General features: G+C 42.2%; 2 protein-coding genes across 4 annotated transcripts; both read right to left on the bottom strand.

The window, feature by feature from the left end:
• Positions 1 to 357: 357 nt before the first annotated feature.
• On the bottom strand, positions 358 to 12787 carry plekha2 (pleckstrin homology domain containing A2). 2 transcript variants are annotated; one of them, XM_020100786.2, is made up of 12 exons: positions 12430 to 12787; positions 8791 to 8966; positions 8610 to 8666; positions 8075 to 8123; positions 7873 to 7970; positions 6278 to 6409; positions 5934 to 6023; positions 5778 to 5846; positions 5599 to 5669; positions 3249 to 3312; positions 2104 to 2181; positions 358 to 1992 (listed from the first exon to the last, which is right to left on the bottom strand). In XM_020100786.2, exons 2-12 carry the CDS (start codon positions 8929 to 8931, stop codon positions 1540 to 1542), a joined length of 1302 nt encoding a protein of 433 aa, XP_019956345.1. In that variant the 5' UTR covers positions 8932 to 8966; positions 12430 to 12787; the 3' UTR covers positions 358 to 1539. The 2 variants fall into 2 exon arrangements, with proteins under 2 accessions (XP_019956345.1, XP_069379957.1); XM_069523856.1 differs by having other exon boundaries at positions 12096 to 12458.
• A 2698-nt stretch (positions 12788 to 15485) lies between these two features.
• LOC138407484 (uncharacterized) lies at positions 15486 to 18303 on the bottom strand. 2 transcript variants are annotated; one of them, XM_069523846.1, is made up of 3 exons: positions 18145 to 18303; positions 17643 to 17756; positions 15486 to 15800 (listed from the first exon to the last, which is right to left on the bottom strand). In XM_069523846.1, the coding sequence occupies exons 1-3, from the start codon at positions 18191 to 18193 to the stop codon at positions 15580 to 15582; spliced, it is 384 nt and encodes a 127-aa protein (XP_069379947.1). In that variant the 5' UTR covers positions 18194 to 18303; the 3' UTR covers positions 15486 to 15579. The 2 variants fall into 2 exon arrangements, with proteins under 2 accessions (XP_069379947.1, XP_069379946.1); XM_069523845.1 differs by having other exon boundaries at positions 17643 to 17783; positions 18145 to 18299.
• Positions 18304 to 18590: the final 287 nt, after the last annotated feature.

Genomic DNA, 18590 nt, shown 5'->3' on the forward strand with positions numbered 1-18590 from the left:
ACTTCACTTAACACAACCTCTGGGCACTAGATTGGCATGTGTGTGCACGCTTGAGGTTTTATCAACAATAGCGTGCATGTGTTTAAGGCGACAGTGTTAAAGGGCAACTACGTTGGCCCTGACCCTCTGCATGCCTGACAGTTTGACATTTTTGCCTGTAAGAGAGAAAACAAAAGATAAAAGTTGAAAGTTTCAGTGTCACCGCTTTATCACAAAATAAGAAAAATCGAAGTTTGTGATGTCTTTGCTGTAAAACGTGGATGGACCCATAGGCCACGTAATGAAAGAGTGTGAATATTCAAAGTTACAAGTTACAAAATTGAGAGTTGAGGAAAAAAACAGCCCAAGCAAGACGAATAAAAAGCATCATTTAATGTACAAGTTGGAGAATTAACAATGTACGCAGGCAGACAAGTGCACACAGCTTCAGAAAATGGGAACAGGCGTGGAACATGGTACCACATCGATTAAGTCTAGGGGACAACCTGTGAGAGTTTGAGACTGATGATGTAACAACACAAAATATCTGAAGCTTCATCTCAGAGGAAGCTGATAAAATCTGTGTGAAAGCTGTGTCAAAAAAAAAAAAAAGAATAAAAAAAAGCAAAGTGCGGAATTTCAATTAAATTACCAAAAGTAGTGGCACATTTTCCCATGTAACGCTGCAGTAAAATAAAAAATCACATTTACAAAGCTGACAACCAGCTGATCAGCTGTACTTTGATAGTGGAAGTACATTCTACGACGAGTACCATGGAAAAACACGGGTGTGTTGTTACGGTACCACGTTAAACACAAAGAGACGAGTCACAGTTTACTGACGATTGATCTTGAAGCCACGTATTAAAAAGGTTATCTAAAACATAGTGCAAACACATAAAAGCTGCAGCGGACTCCTTCGTCTCTGCTTGTTCAGATGAAAACACAAGAGTCAGTTGGCATGTGAGTGCAGGTACCGTTTTAGATGAGACAGGATAATTCCCCCAGACACCTGATTAGATTGTACTAATAAATGCTTGTTAATCATTAATGGAGGTACGTTTGAGGTGAAGTTTATTTAACCCAATGTTTGTCTAAGGAGGAAAGAGGGGAAACACTGCTCAGCTCAACTGGAAAATAAAATGAATTGGGGTAGTTTGTGAAATTAAGTATGAATATAAAACACATGGACGCTAATATTTATCCACTAATATATGTGAATACGTCTAGTGAGGGGGTGAAAACTCAATCCTGTTTTGTGCATGTGCCAAAATGTTAAAGTCTGTTAGAACAACTAACAAGACCATTCAAGTTTTGACAGGACGTTGCACTAAAACCACTCCATCATAGCTTTTCACAGTCCTGTGATCAACCAACCCTGTGCCTCTGGTCTCCTTCCTGCTGGGTGATCCTTCATCTGCAATGTACCTACAAGACCAGCAGGGGGCCCCCAATCTCAGTCACAGTGTCACTTCATTAGCAGGGAATACTATTATTAACAGTCACATTCATTTCAAAGCAGGTACCAATGCTGGAGTCCACACATGAGACTCCAGTGAACTAGACGTCTGTGGTGCGGATGCCGTCGTCATCAAGGCTGAAGGGGAAGCTGCAGCCGGTGTGAGACTGAGGCTGAGAGCGGTGCCTCCGACGCCCGCTCGCCACGTCCCCTGACGCGGTAAGAAGACCCAGTCCACTGGTCGAAGGCCCGGGATTCGCACTGGGGCAAGGGGCTGGGGTAGAGAGGGAGTTGGAGGAGGAGGAGGTGGAAGAAGAGGTGGAAGAGGAGGAGAGAGAGGGCAAGTTTGGGATGGAGCTGAAAGGGCTGTCATCGTCTTCCGTATCCATGATGGAAGGCTCACAGAGTGGGACAGGGGTCCAGGGCTGCCAGCCTGGTGCCACAGAGCAGGACTTGACCAGCGAGGGTCTGCCCACATCACTCTGATGACCACGAGACACAGAGGAGGAGTTGTGACTCCGATACAGAGAAGAGGCACGTTTGAATGAAAAACCCTGAAATAACAGACAAAAGCAAGATCTTCAAGAATCAGAATCAAGCTTCCACTTCCTGAGGAGAGCAGTGATATTCTGCTCCAGAGAAAAGAGGAGAAACCACAGAGTTACCTTAGTTGGACCTCTGAACTCCTGAATCTTCATCTCAATGTCCCTGATCCAACTGTGCATCTCATCAGGAGAGTCTGTCTGCAGAGAACAGGCACCAGAAGATGAAGCAGAGCAGCACGTCTTGTCTAGAGTCATTCTCACAACAGCGAATGGACAAGTCTGTCCTGTTTGTGCTGTGTTTACATCTTCAGTACGAACATGCAGGCTCAAAGCACTGACTGATGGACAAATATATTGCTGGTGTTTGACTTTAAGAAAATATAAGATAAGAGGTATAAAAGGAAATGTAATATATAATAATACTAATAATAACAATAATAATAATAATAATAAAAAATAATACAAGTATAAGAGAAAGATAAATACCTTTAATTAGAGCCCTACTGACAAATCAGCAAGGCCATAACATCGGCTGATTTGAACTTACCACAGATGATCAGTTACCAGCATATTAGACTGGAATGATGCTTGGTTAATTCATCAATTAGTTGATCAGAAGACAACTCATCTGCAACTTTTTTGGTATTTGATGAATTATTTCCGTAATTTTTAAGCAAAATTACAAAAGAATGTAAGTTTCCTTCAGATGTCGCAGCCTCTTTAAGGGTGAACACTTGAAAACAGATTTAAATATAATCAGTTGAAGCCCCAGTGTGTAGCACGTGTGAGCAGATAGAAAAAACTCATAGTAGTTTATCAATAGCGGGCTAATCTAAATGTCAGTTTAATCTAAGATGCAATGTATTTGTGGGGGTTCCCATTTTTCACTGTGATAAAAATCAGTTTCATCTATTTTTGTTTATGTGTTGTGTTTGTCAGTTGAGATGTTTGTCATGCTTCCCCTTTTTTCATGCACAGACAAAAATAAAAGTGTTCAGACTTACAGTGCCTCCCATCCCCCCCATCTATATCAGCTGAACCGGAGGTTATTGTTGTCATGGTAACAGATGGCTGTGCCCGTTTCACAAAAACAAACTTTTCATGCTCCTTAACACAGAGCTGCTGCCACACATCAGCAGCCGAGCATAAAACAACTGAAAACCTCAGGACAGATGCACCTGCCAATACAGATCCTTTCTGTTTCACTTTGTGTTCATTCATTCTGTTTTTAAAAGTCTGTCGTGTCAGATGAAAGAGATTTTTACCTGAATGTAGAAGGTTCTGGAGCTGGTGATGATTTCAAACAGGTTGTCTCTCAGCAGGAGATCCCTGAAAGTAACAATGATCCAGTTGAAACACAGTAGCTACAGGGGGGGTTATAATGCAAAGCTATTAACTGTGTATTTCACATAAATATCTGAATTAGAGTGAGGTCACCCGACCCTGGGCTGGGCAAGGTTCGGACAAAAAAAAAAGATGAATCGATATTGGTGTTTGGGTTGTTTTTTTTGTTTTTTTTTATGTCTGTAATCAGGGAAAACAAGCAAGAACCATGTGTGTGTGGGGGACAGAGAAACAAAAACTCAGTTTACATCGAGCAACTGCATCGAGATCGGGTCGTGTTCAGACACAAACAGCAGAAAGCCTGTCGGGTTTGCGTTAGTGTCATCTGTTCTCTCTCTGGCTCGGAGTGATTGAGACAGAAATATGCAGCCTGACTCTAACCTGTATCTGTATCTATACAGAAAATGGTTAAATGTACAACTGCGTGATTTGTATTTTAAATGCACCTTAAGAAACTGTACTGGGATACATTGCAAAGTTTTCCTTGAAAAACAATGATGTTGGTTGGATTTAGTGGTGAATGATATAAGTTAAAAGTATTTTTCTACAGTACAGGTTTTGCGTCATGGCATTACAAAATTAAAACGAATACCCTTACCTCTATTCTACTTATTGGCAAAGTCAGAGAACGATGTCCTAATTGTTTCGAAACAGGAGGTAAGGTTGATTAGTAAATGTGATATGTGAATCAGCTGAACAACCTAAAAACCCAGAAAATATTTGGGGTTTGAAATTAAATGTACCAAATCATTTGTGATCTGACAAACCACAAATATACCTGCCAAGAATGTATGTCATTTTAGAAACCAAAAACTGCCATTAACCTTTTACTATGATTGTCCTACACTATTACAAATGTATAAAGACAGAGAGAAAAAATCAGCTAAGTGTGTCAAACAGGAAAAAATACAGTGCAAACTTAATCAGTAATGCTTCTTCAAATAATATAAAGTATAAGGGCTTTACTTCTTAATCATAAAGTCCAGGACTAAACTGTTTTTACATCTTTGAAAGTATTGTGTATGTCAAAATCAACTGGCAGAAGGAGGAGATGAAATACATTTCATTCTCTTTGGAAACAGGGAGAAGCCATAAGAGTTAAATGATCTGAGTTTCTCTGAATAAAGATTTTCCAACTGCAGAGCCTGACTCAGAAAACTGCAGCCACTTTGCTGCTGCGAGCTTTTAGTGCCACATGACACTGTGACGTTTTTAATCCAGAATGAATCACCTTTGGTCAGCAGTGTTGTCACATGTCAAACCAGCCTGTTGCCTGTGTGTAACCTGCGGGTGTGATACGGTTCATTAAGTGTTGTGGGAAGTGGATCTTCCTCGTGTGAGTATGTGTGCGTTCATCACGGTAATGATTGTTTTGCAAAATCCACATCGTTGCAGAATGAGACACCAGTGGTGGTGACTAAACCATGAAGTTTGTCATTTTGCATAGATTTGTAAGACAGTCGCTAACTTCAGCTCATCAGTTTATTTCTAGTGTCCAGTTGAGCTCAGTGGTTGGATCATGAGTTAAAAATATCCCCTGTACAATATCTGACACTTGATGCTGCAATAAGGAACAGCATCTTATTGCTAAAGATAAACGTTGTTGAATGTATGAATATCGAACCTACAATGATGCTCTTGTTTTGAGCCTTCTAGTGCAGTGCCTGTTCTAAACCTTTTTGGAATGGGCGATTTTCTTGGCCTGTGGTGATGATGCTGGTTGCAGATTTCTTTCTGAAACTATAAAAGTGACCTGCAGTAATTGAGTCTCAGCAGGAGACCAGCTGCAGGCCTCAAACCACTGAACCCTGAAGCTGCTGCACAAAGAGCTGTTCACCTGTTTATTCAAAGTTCAGTGAAGCTCGACTCAGTAGCAGAACCCTGAACTGGAGAATCAGCTGTTGCTGACAATGTCTGGAACAACAACAACGTCATTTGCGTTGACGAGCACTGGTCGCCTGTTTATTCCGTTTATTAATATTGTGTACAAATCCAACCAAATCAAACTTTGACTTCCTTGAGCCCTTCAAAGTATACATGTCAAGAGTGAAGCTGATAAGATGACCGGTTCTTGGGATATGTTATATGCCACAGACAGACAAACAGAGATTTCTGGAATGAGTAGATATAAAACATCTTCAAAATTTATTCTAAATACAATGATTCAGATGCTGAACAATTATTCTTTTTCTATTTGTTTACATGATATAGATAAGCAGATGAATAAAAAGAAAAATGCTGGGTCGGCTCAGTGATGCACGTTTGACTCACCCAGACTTGACGAGACATTCGTGGACCCTCTGGATGTCCCTCAGTGGAATGGCTCGGAGAGGCTCCTTATCCTGCAGCAAACATAAACACAACTCAGACACGTGCTGACAAAGAGTTAAGTCACACAAATAGAGACAGGAAACACAAGATATGAGCAGTAAAAAATCCTGTCTTCTCACCACTTCAGACTTGTAGTAACTGACTGTGTTGTCATCCAGAGTGAAAAACCGCCTCTTCCAGCTTTTTCGCTGAAAAAAACCACCACATCATAGATTGCACAGACTTTTTCAACAAACAGAGTTTATCAGTTATATCGTGAGTAGCTGGGGACTCACCACATTTCCCTGTTTCACACAGTAACCACATCTCAACACGCCCAGCCTGTTGCCCTTCCTCTCTCTGCCTTCCGTCTCTTCACTCTCATTCTGAAACATTTAATCGAAAACCTCGTCATCATCTTCAGAACAATCACACTCACTGTTACCATCTTCAAGTATCTCAGCTCACACTTGAAGTGGTTTTGGAAAGAAGACTCTACTGACATCAAATGCCACAATCAAAGATAAAAAGCTTGACATCGATGGTTACGCTATTTTTTTTTTTTTACAGAAACAGAATCACCTGTAAATTGTAGTAAAGTGACCACACCTTTCTACGATTGTATCCCCCTCTACTTTACCTGGATGGGAGTGTGCACCACCACACCCCCGATGATCTCAGTTTTGTAGGCCTGCTGCCTCTTCCCTCCCTGAGTGTCACTGATCACCGTCGTCACATCAGACCTCGGAGGTGCAGGGCCAGATTTAGGAACCTGTTGATAAGTAGGAAAATATAAAAAGCACTGATATCAGCAAGTAAAACTTAACCAGCAACATTTGCCCTGACGGCCGGGAGCAAGTGGTTCAATTCCCTCAGGGAGTGGATTTCCTGGAGCAGAACATCTAACATTACCTTAGTCACACACTTTCCAAACCGCAATGAAACGTTCACAGTGGATGCTCACCGTAGATCAGTAGAATCACCACCTTGTTGTTGAATGCCAGACTCATTTAATATATGTAGTAAAGGCTTTGACAAAAGATATTAACAACATGTTTTCATAATAAGCCTTTTTAGGGTCAAAAACATGTTTTGTGAGTCACAGAGACCGTGACCTTTGACCAAAATCTATTCCAATTCAAAATAATCTGAGATAAGAAAAACAATGAGGAAGGGGGAACATCTAGTTAAGTTATATTTCAGTATTGATCTCACAAAAAAAAATCTTTTAGCTTATCAGCACCATATCAACATGAGTTACAAGATTGTGCAGGAAACTGTGTCCAGAGAACCACACAGACAATTTGACTTTTTTAAGTAGAAGGAAATGTTTATAATGGTCGACTGCAAGACTCTCGTAGGTTACATCTGCAAAAGTGTTGCAGAGTCTATATCTATACTACTTTTACTACTACATTTATTTATCAACTTTTATGTGTTTTGGCTTCGTTTCAGGTTCGGAATGAACCTAATAAACTGAGAGTATCTCTGAGTGTGTATCAAACACTCATTGATGCCGCAACAGAAAGAATAAGACAAAAACATGAACCCCTCTGATGTGGCTGAAAAAGAAAAATCTACTTCCTATTTTGCAAATTAAAAGCCTGAAACTCGTTTTTCAGAGTTTTACTTTTCTCCCGAGTTGACATGAGGCCCATCACACTTGAGAGTGTTTTCACACAGACTCATTGAGTGTGGAGGAGGCTCAGAAAAGGCGGCTGAGCGGCCCTGTGATCGAAGGGGAAGTGAAAGAGACAGTGAGCCCTGCTGCTTCCTGTGTCAGTGTGCAGGTGAGAGAAAAAAAACCTTTCCTCTGTCATCTCATCTGTCAGGAGACATCTGCTCATCAACGTTTATAAAGGCCTCGCTCATGTCACTGGACCAACGCAAATAATATGTAAATGTGTGTTCTGACACCTCAACCACAGAGACGTCAGTGTGTTATCACTCATATTTAAGCATATTCACAATTTCCTCATTCATTAAGTGTGTGAGAGAGCATCTGTAGGTAAGTTGCTGACATCTGCACCCACCCAAACCAAAACCCCCCCATTATTACATGGGCTGCCTCAGACATTTCACTAGGGGGCTGGCATGAAAAGTTGTGGAAAGTATCCGGAGCAGCCGACTCGAACATTTCTGTTCTCACATACAGCCCCCTGCGCATTGTTTCAGGAAAATGTGCGGGGCTCAGTGCACGTCAGAAAACAAGTGTACACAAGTTGTTGCACTCACGGTGATCTTGCTGGCCTTGTTTAGAGCGGCCACCCAGTCCTTCATGTCAGTCACATCGTTGCCTTGGAGGAAGTAACGCCGCGATACTGCATTAATGACTGCAGGGGAAGACAAGACGCTCATGAATATCCACTATTTAAAACACATTATGCTATTTCATCACACGTGCGCAATTGTGAAATACTGAATAAGACTGACTCACCAAAACAGAACTCTGTTTTTGGCTTTTGCTTCGGTGTGGCTTCATTCACCTGAGGAGAGGAGAAGAAAGGAGGAGAGGAAAATATGATAGGGAAAGAAGAGGCAAGGAGAGGAAAGGAGAGGCCATGAGAGGAAAGAAGACAAAGCGAGAAGAAGGAAGAGGAGGAGAGGAAAGGACAGGAAAAAGGAGAGGTAATGAGGGGAGGTAAAGGGAAAGAAGAGGAGAGGAGAGTGGAAGAGAAGAGAAGAGGAACATTTCATAACTTTGACGTGTGTTTGACTCAGAGTGTCCATTGAGGAGCTGTCAGCGCGGCGGTGCAGTGAAGCCAGATGTCATTATCTCTGGTTAGTTCAGCGAGCGCCGTGACATCTGGAAAACTTCACAGAGTCTGCTTCAGCTCTGTGCTGCATGTGACCGTTAACTATAACTACAGATAACACACAAGCCCATATGCATGTTTTTCTATTTGTGTCCACGCCACACAAGCATCGTCTGTAGACGTGGGGCAGGTCGACAGAGGGAGAGAGCGGTTTACCTTAGAGATGTAGGTTAGTTTCAGGCTGCCAACAAAGCTGGCTCCACTGGGCAGGTTCTACATGCAAACACAAACACACAGACTCGTCATTGGCTCAGGGTCCAAGGTTACGCGCCATCTATTGGTCAATTTTCACTTCCTCTTGCTGTTTGTACAAGTGTGTGTGTCATGTGTGGAGCACCTGAGGGTTGTCCATATACCACAGCAGAGCATTTCCCTGTGTGTCAAGGATGAAGTATCGTCTCTGGAAGCGGCAGCTGTTCTCCTTCTCTTCAATGTCCAGGAAACCACACACTCGGTGCAGCCGGTCCACGTACGGCATGATGCTGCTGCTGCTGCTGCTGCTATCACATATCACTGAGACAGACAGACAGACAGACAGACAGAGAGACGGAGAGTCGAGTGAGATGGACAGGGGGAGATGAAAATGTAAATGGAGCAACTGAGTGAGAGAGACAGAGACAGGCAGACGTGGAGGATAAAGCATCTTTCATTTAGTTTTCAAATGAATGCACGCACACACACACAAACACACACACACACAAAGAAAGAGACCCGCACTCATACTCAGCAGTTTTTCATGTGACGTGATTGAGGCTGAGCAGCAAACCCCGAAGCCCGAGGCTGAGCTGAGGCCCTCCACCACAGCCAAAAATTACAGACTGCACTCAAGATCTGCACACACGCACATTTCCACTGGCCAGAGAAGAAAGGGGAGAGGGAGGAGAGGGGAAGGAAAAAGAGGAGAGGAGGAGTGAAGGCTTTGAGGGTGGGTGGGTGGATATGTTCATTAAGATGATGGCACGCATGTGTATCACAGAGGCTGCAGAACGCTGGCAAAAAAGACTCATTCAGCCCAGACACTCAGGTATGCTGGTGGTATTTCAATCCAAGAGAGTTTCATCCATATCGGACTTCTGACAGTAAAGTTTATGTTTCTTTGGCAGAGATGGAAGATTTCTGGCTTGTGACGTAATGAGACCTCCATTTCATAATATTGTTCTCCTTAAGTTTCCAGGGGAACTTTTAGTCCAACTCTGCAGACTGAACGTGAAGCTATCACAGTGACTTCCAGCACTCGGTCAGAAGCTCTGAATAAAAAGAACGTTTTCTGCACTTTTTTTCCATTTCACAGGACTTTATATCTCTACACATTTTAATGCTATGAAAGGGACTTGAATGTAATGTGGCCCCAGAGGTAAATTTATGGCAACTAGGCCACATCTGTGACTGATTTTTATAATGCATTGGACAGTCATGTAAAATATCACGGTGCTATTTAAAGACATGTAAAGAAGAGGGAAATTATTTATCCAGCTTCCTCCCACAGCCCAAAAACAGACTGAAGTCAAATGCAGACTTTGAGTTGACCATGAGTGTGAATGAGGAGGTGAATGGTGGTTAGTCTCTGGATTTCGAGGTGACCTGTCCATGGTGTACCCCGCCTCTCACCCAATATCCATTCCACCAGTTTTGATTTCTTTTTTTTTTTGTTTTGTTTGTTGTTTCATGGAAAACTATTTTCAATAAAATGCTCACACACAACACCCAACAAAACACAGACAAGAGAAATAAACAGGTCGCATCTTCCCCGGACGTCCTGTGAGACTATTTTTAGGTTGACGGTTTGGAAAATGCTTCATTCTGAAACTGATTGTGGGCCGTTCTGCTGCTGCGTCAGTCATCCAACATATTTTCTTCAGCCCATTGTAATCTGTGAAAAATGCAAACCATTTACATGCCTCCTGCAAAAACTGTAGAGTCTGTAATGGAAATTTGAAATTGATGGCGCAAAGGTCAGATACCAACACACACACACACACACACACACACACACACACACACACACACACAACCACACACACACACACACACACACACACACCATTTAGTGTGTGGCACTGGCACATCTGGATAACCATCAACCATCAGTGACCTCAGGGAAAACTTCACCAGTAAATATACTTCAGATATCAGATTATCAGATATGTGTGACATTTGAAATACTCTTGCTTTGACACGTAGACATCAGATATAATATATAACTGAGTTTGTGTGTATGAGGACAGAACGCAGCGCATACTGTCGATCACAGCTGTGATATCGGAGGTATTTCTTTTACCATATCCGGGGTGGCGAACTGACACACACCTAAAACTCTGTGCACTCATCTGCTTCATTCTGGACAAGTTAGGCCTCTTCTTACAGCAACAGAAACACATTGTATGTGTCAGGGTTAAAAGAGTAATGTCCAGACAGAATGACACAGTAACAAAAGACCAGTCAATGTTGATGCACCTGGAAACAAGATTTTCAAACTTTGAATCCCTGGTAGCAGCTAAACTCTAAAGACTATCAACCCTACACTTCCACAGATGCTGCTCAGTACAGACGTGTGTCTTACTCGCCTGGTTGATGCTTCCAAGACAAAACCATGGAGCCAAAGTGCTGCTGCCTGACTTCAGTTGATTTTATTTCCCTCCAGAGCTGCTGAAGACATTATACATCTGTTTTAACTTGATTTTGACTCCCTGTGATAACATAATTGACTTTGACGTGTAAAATCAGTGGAGTTATGCCTTTAACTTCGAGTTTAAAAGATTTGGTGATTGGAGGAAAAATAATCATCAACAATTTGAATAACAAGCAAAAACACCAAACATTACCTCTTGTGGAAATGCATATTTAATCAAATAAACCACTTAGTGTTTGAATACTGATGTGGATGTTAATTACCATGGCAACAGTCCACATTTCAAGGTAGTTGGGTCATCCTTCGCTACTTGTCACTGACAGAGGTAAAAACAGATGGTGGCTCTTGGTTCACGAGTGGCTGCCTTCTATGTTTTCTAATGTGAAATTTGGAGGGATGTGGTATGGGTCAGGGAAGAACCCATTCAATGTTAGTGTGGATCCAGGATTCTTTTCACTGCCTTTGACATTGGGAGACATTATGATGTCTTTTTTGAGAATTTCTCAAGGAATGTTGCAGAATTCTCGATGAAAAATGTATTCGAGTCATATTAGTAGGTGAATTCAATATTTGTGAATCAAATTTTGCATTTTCAGGGGGTGATCTTCACATATATTATATATATTGCCTGTGTTAACAGTTTACAGAAATGTGTGTACGGTTTATGTATCTGATGCAGTACATGCACATGCAGCATGGTGATAAAGTGGCAGAGTTCTGTGTCCTTCTGGTCCTTCTAGTTGCAAAGGGTTCAGGCTCTGACTCCACCCAGATAATTCTGATACAGTCTAAACTCATCATGTTTTTTTATTGGAAGACACTGATCTGAAAATATGTGTGATGTGGAAGCAAAAATACAAAGTACAGTATTTCTGTCAAGATTTTGCTCTAAGTGTTATTACTCAAATGAAACACCTCGAAACTATCAGACAGTTTGGTTTTGGACAAATCTAACAACATGAAGACTTTACCTCAGCTCTGGAAAGTTGGGACAATCATGTTCCAAAACTCACCTTTTTACGCATCAATCGATTATCCCACAAAATCATATTTCAGCTGCAGCTCTGGGTCGATGCCCTATTTTCTCATGACAGCAGCAGCAGCGGGCACGAGCCTCACGCCCCTGAATGACATATGTGAGGGTCGCTGTCGTGCGCGCGTCCACAACGTGATGGCGAGCACGCAATGAAAAAGTTGAAGCGTGATCAGACGGAGTTTAGTCAGTGACACCTGACAGACATCACATATGTTCAGATGAGCAGCACTGACTCACCACAGACAGACGCACACACGCACGCACGCACGCACACACACACAGTCACCGAGGGTAGACTGGGAGCCTCTTACCCGCGGAGCTGCTGCAGAGTCAGTGTGCGCCACAGCCAGCGCCCCGCACCGCTCCGACGCGCAGAGGAGAGACTTGTTTGTTTGGCAGGAGTTTGATGAACACGAGCATGGTCCACTCGAGTTATTTCTTTACCAAGCTCCACACACAGCGGATATTAGAAAACAAAGCCGGCTCGTGTCGCACTGTCACAGTCGCGTCTGTTTTGTTTGTGTGATCGGATTACACAGGACTCGTCTTTTTTTTTTTTTCCGGGTAGGACGTTTCGTTGTCAGAATAAACCAGCCCCGGATGTGAGCTGTGCGTCCTCTCAGCAGCTCCGGCCGCCGGGTCCTCCTCCTCCTCCTCCTCCTCATGCTGCTGCTTCACATGAGGAACTAAACTGAACTCAACTGTCATTTATAGGGAAAAAAACTGCAACGTAATTTCAGCAGCTTCAGTTTTGCAGTTTTGTTTTGAGAGCATTGGTTCATTTGTCCAGATAACATAAAAAGTGTGCACCATCTTTTCCTCCTGCAGCTGCATGAGATATCTTTTATTGAATTTTTCTTTGTTTTACTTCTAACCAACCCTAAAACCAAGTCTTGACTTTCTCAAAATGGTCCTCACGAAGATATAGTTGTGCACTAACCTAACCTTAAAACATGTCTTCACATTACAATTCAATGATTCACGTTATAGGGACTTGCTTTTTGTCCTCATAATGAAGACGTGTCCCCATAATGTGACTGTGTAAACATGTCCCCACAACATGAGTTATACCTGTAGCTCTCACACACACACAAACAAGAGCGTGAACCTGGTGAAGAAGTGAACAATAGTGTCATCCATACACCTGTCACAGGAGGTGAGTGCATGTGAAAAGTATGTGATCCTGTACTAAAAGCTGTGGGGGGGAAAAAATGTACTTCCTGTATATTTCAAAGTCCTGTCCTGATAGTATGTAGAGTGGAGCTGCAGCTTATCAGCCACAAATAAACCAATCACCCCTCACTTAAAATATCTGTCCATCTATTTGACTATCCATCAAATTAAATTCCTAAGATGTCCCATGTGTTTTTGATGCTTTACGTCATAGACTCCTCCTCAGTTGTCAGAAACCCATACATTCTCAGAAATTAGGATGAGACCTCAGTGTCCTTGTAGCTATAGCTCTGAATAAAAGTCCAGTAAATACAGTTATGCATCTTCTCTTTGTGCAAATACGATTTGCATTATGTAAATATACTGCTGGAAATATTTCAGAAATAGGCTACACATATTTGTATTTGCATTGTTGCCGACTACTGGAGAGTAATTTTGCTCAGTGCCGGTTTGACAACATCTCATGTAGCTGTTAATTACATGTCTGATTACAAAATGAAACAGTTCGAGGCTGAACAGTGTTGTGCTTTACAGCTGCAGGTCACAGGTCACAGATTGCTTTAACATATGGAACAAGTAACGTCACAGTGTCAACCATGATAAATACCTTGAAGCAATAACTCGGACCAAAGCTAACCACTGTAGCTCGAATATATTTCAGTTTACCACCAGAGGAGAATTTATGAGAGAAACGTAGAATATTAAAAAGGAACAAACCTCAAAAACAGATTGAAGCAGGCTGTGAAACAGACCATGAGAGGGGTGATGGTCGACACTCACAGCTGTTGGAGGAAATCCAGATGTTATAATGAACTTATAAAGTACTTTTACTTAGTTACTTAAGTTGAAGTACATTTTTCATGTGTCTTTACTACACTTCAGCAGATTTATGTGTAGGGGTTTTTCACCTTTACTCCACTATATATCAGCAAACATGTACTTTCTACTCTACATTTTTACAAAGCATTGTGTTCACATTGTTTTTATATATTTTAATTGTAATCAATAATGAATTGGTCCACTGATCCAATCAGAGGCAGGTAACTGAAATGGATCTGGATGCCAATGCAGAGACTCAGTTATAATGATGTAGAAGAGCATTGCATTAGGAAATAGAAGTACTTTTTACTTTTAATACTTTATATAAATATATATTTAAAAGTGAGTACTTACTTTTACTCAAATAGAAAAGGTAATGTGACACTTTTCCTCTTACTTGATTACACATTGTGTATGTATTTGTACTCTGTGTTTGATTACTTCCTCCACCACTGCCTGACCTCCTTCTTTCTAACACTTTATTATGGGTCATCAAGAGTCTGGCTTATAATTTTCAAGGTTGGTGTTAAAATAAGAAATATCAGGATGTACAGCATTGATTCATCAGTTTTTTCTCTGTTCAAGATTGTGTCCTCCTGTCAAGAGGAAGTGGTTGCACGTCATATGATCTGCCTGAGGACAGAGACCTACCTCACTGATTTCATATCCTGTGGCGACTGAACAGGATTCAAGTTACACATCAGTCGCAGAAGGAAGTCTCAAAGTTTCCACAGCCCCTGCTGAAATCTATCAGATCGCTCTGCTCTACAGTTTGCGTGCATCTGCAGAGAAATGTTTTTACATTGAGGACATTAACTTCTGCAAAAAGTTTTTTTCTCTGGCTTTTAAAGGTCAAGCGTAGGGTATCAAATGCATAGATCTTACCTACGCACAATCACGCACTGTACACACACACAAAATAAAGGTGTGATAGTATCTTTATTCAGACAAGCTTGCATGCACGTACACTGACATTACACTAAGATTTGTGGTGATTAAATTATCTTGTTACCTTATGGATTACCATGGCAACGACATAAGTGAATCATGTCGTTCGCCAAGCGAGTTGTGCACATACCAAAACCACAACTAAGTTGACACCATTGAGGCCAGAGAAAGAAGATGTTCCTCGCTTTGTACACACATATTCACCACAAACACTCTCAGGTTCACACTACCTGAGAGTGAACATACCAGAGGAGATAATAAAGTTACTATTCAAGTTTTTGATGATAATCTAAAAAAGAAAATGAGACAATGAAAGCTGCTGAAATGCAGCTCGTATTTACAAGACACACAACACAGCCATCAGAAACACTCAATACAAAACACATGTCAAAATGCATGAAACTCTCTGCAGCTGGAATCTTTCTTAAAAAAAAAGGGAGGATGGACTAAAAAGGGAGGATGGACAGATATCATAACAACACAACAGATATGGAAAAGAAAAGAAGAAGAGGGGGATGTGTTCAGAACTGACTCAGGGCCACACGCAGCAATAAGCCTGTGATCAGCAGCACGGAGCTGGAGGCCAGAGCCCCTGCACTGTTGTGGTGGTGATTCCCGTGGCTGTGGCTCTTGTGGGGCCCGTTACAGTCGTCGCCCGTGCAGCACGACACCTTGGCTGTAGAGACAACGCCGTGAGCCTTGTCGCAGAAAGCCTTGTAAGTGCACGACTTCATCACAGTGTCTGAAAGAGAGCAACGCCCAGAGACGTTTAAAGACTGACAGCTTCTGTTAATTTTGTAAGACACAGTGAACTCAGTGACCTCTCCCTCCTTATACCCCTCTACCCCTCTCTTCACACACACACACACACACACACACACACACACACACACACACACACTCTCCTGTGTAAGTACACAACATTTCCCCATTTTAATGTGGCCATATGAAAAAGAAACTAACAACCACACAAACTTCAACAATCCATGCGGTCCATTAAAAATATCACATAACTAAGATCCTGGTGGGATGGTTGGCAGTAATCCTTAATGCACCCCCAACCTGCTCCAAACTCTAGTTAACTGGCTTTTTCTATTTTGACCGATTTTGTTGTTTCATCAATTTTGGTAAAAAAATCCAAAGAGTTGTGCAGCCCTGGCTTCATTAACACATGTCGCTGCAAACACACTTATAGATTCACTTGGGAGAGAAGGAAGTTGTTTGAATAAAATGGAATGCTGGAAGCTGGTGTTTACCTAACTGCTGTTATTCTTTCATACATTGCATGTATACATTTAAGGTCTTGACCTTCTGTGTAAAGTGCCTTGAGATAATGTACATTACGATTTGGCGCTAAACTGTTTCACAGTTCTGCTGAGCAACCGACTCAGTCTTCTAGCCCAGGTTCAAAACTTTTCAAAAATAAAAGCTTTAATTGCAAAGGAGGATGTGATTCTATGATGTTGCCATGATTGAGCTCAGCACCTGTTAATGTCTGTGTCAGTCCAATGTGGTTAATTGAAAAAAGTGTAATTATCAGAAGGATCTTGCAGCGATTTGACCCAGTTGCACACCGTTGCTGTAATTTATCCAAGGATGCACAAGAAAATTCAGCTGTGTAGAGTTAGTATAAAAACCCTGCCCCCACTAACGGCTACAGAGCGCACTCTTTGCCTGTTTATTCAAATGTATTAATATTGGACACACCAAGTCTATGAATTGCACCAAATTTGACACTACACTTCCTTGGGCCACTAACAATCCACATTCTTTGTGTGATTTGTGTTCCACATACAGACAGAGACACAAAGGCAGATAAATTGTGGAATTAGCAGGTAGATAAATTGAAAATGACCGTTTCATTCATGTATATTTAAAAAATGCACATGTTCCTAATCTGGGGCAGCACCGAAACATATCCTTATCTCACCTGAACCTTCAACTATTGATTGATTCCTGCAAAGCTGAACTCAGGGCAGCAGAGACCCTGTGCCATGGGGTAACCAGAAAACACAATGTTTTAAACGCCTCCCTGACCTCATCAACAAACTCCCACACACACACACACCCACACACACACCCACACGCACACACACACAGATCTGAGGTTATCATAGACCGCTGGGATAATGTCCAGCAACCTCAAATAAATAGAGGATGTAGGCATGAGGCTTTATGATCACATGCACACTCTCTCTCCCTCGTTCTCTCACTCTCTCACTCACTCACTCATGCACACACACACACACACACACACACACACACACACACACACACACATCCAACAAAAGACAAAACAGAAGCCTGCTGACAGAAGCTAACAGGACATATTTGTGGGAAGTAATAAATACAAAAACCATCTAGTGGTGCATCATGGGATTTAATTTTGGCCTTCTCTTTGTCAATGGAAACAACATGGGGACTTTTTGAAGTCCCACAGACTTCCTCAAACTCTTGTGTCACACATGCACTGAGATATTGTTGCTGTGCTGACCTCTAGTGAGGCATTTACATCACTGTATTCATCCAGATCAGGCTTCATTGTTGTGCATTTTCCTGGTTGTGTGTTTGTGTGTTTACTCACTGGGTCCTGTGATGGTGGAGCAGGCGTCAGCGTACTGAGGGCAGGGGGTGGAGCCCTGTTGGTTGCAATCGTCCTCATTGGACGCCACGCACGTGTGACATTTGAGGCTGTGGCCTTTGCAGACAGAACAGGAGAGAACACCTGAATTTGAGACTAAGCATGCATATTCACAGCCGGGTGGAAACATGCACACACACAACCATCTGTTCTTATAAGGCCAGTCACTCCACTGTGGATCCACACACACACACACACACACACACACACACACACAGGTTTAAATCTGTGACAGCTTTGTGTGGGAAATGTCCCAAACTCTGCAGGCCTCAATCTAAACCTGCTTTTACGACTGAGGAAATGAACAATCCAGGATCATCTGTGCTTCTATAACCCACCCACAACTAGTCTGCCAGCTGCTAATCAACTAAATCCTCACCCACTGCCTGAAAAAAAACCACATCCCAAATAATCCAGTGTCAGTGTTGGTGTTATGGGAACTCACTGTGACAGGCCAGAGAGATGAACAGCAGGAGGGTGAGAGCCGTCTTCATGGCAGCTGGCTGATGGCTCCCTGCGTCTTCAGGAGTCCAGAGAAAGAGTGGACAGGCTGAGAAGAGTCACCGATGGAGGGGACACTCCAGGGTTGTGAAGAAGAAGGAAGAGGGGGGGGGGGTTTAGACACAAGAAGGTGTCTGCATGGGGGCATTAAGGACTTATCTCTGTAATCTCCATCTATGCTGCACAGCCAGCACCCTGCAGTAATAGACTTAACCCACTCTTAGTTTTGAGGTCATTTGTCGGAGGATCTGTTCCACAGCACAGTTTTAGTTGCAACTGAAATTTTGGGAAGTAAAAAAGACGAGTTGATCAATCACTCAGGAAGGAAATCAATCATTGCCTCCATGGGGATGAGTGAGAGTATATGTTTCCTCTTTAGGACCATTTTCC

This window comes from Paralichthys olivaceus, chromosome 4, assembly GCF_024713975.1.
Source record: "Paralichthys olivaceus isolate ysfri-2021 chromosome 4, ASM2471397v2, whole genome shotgun sequence".
In the NCBI taxonomy this organism is placed as follows: Eukaryota; Metazoa; Chordata; class Actinopteri; order Pleuronectiformes; family Paralichthyidae; genus Paralichthys; species Paralichthys olivaceus.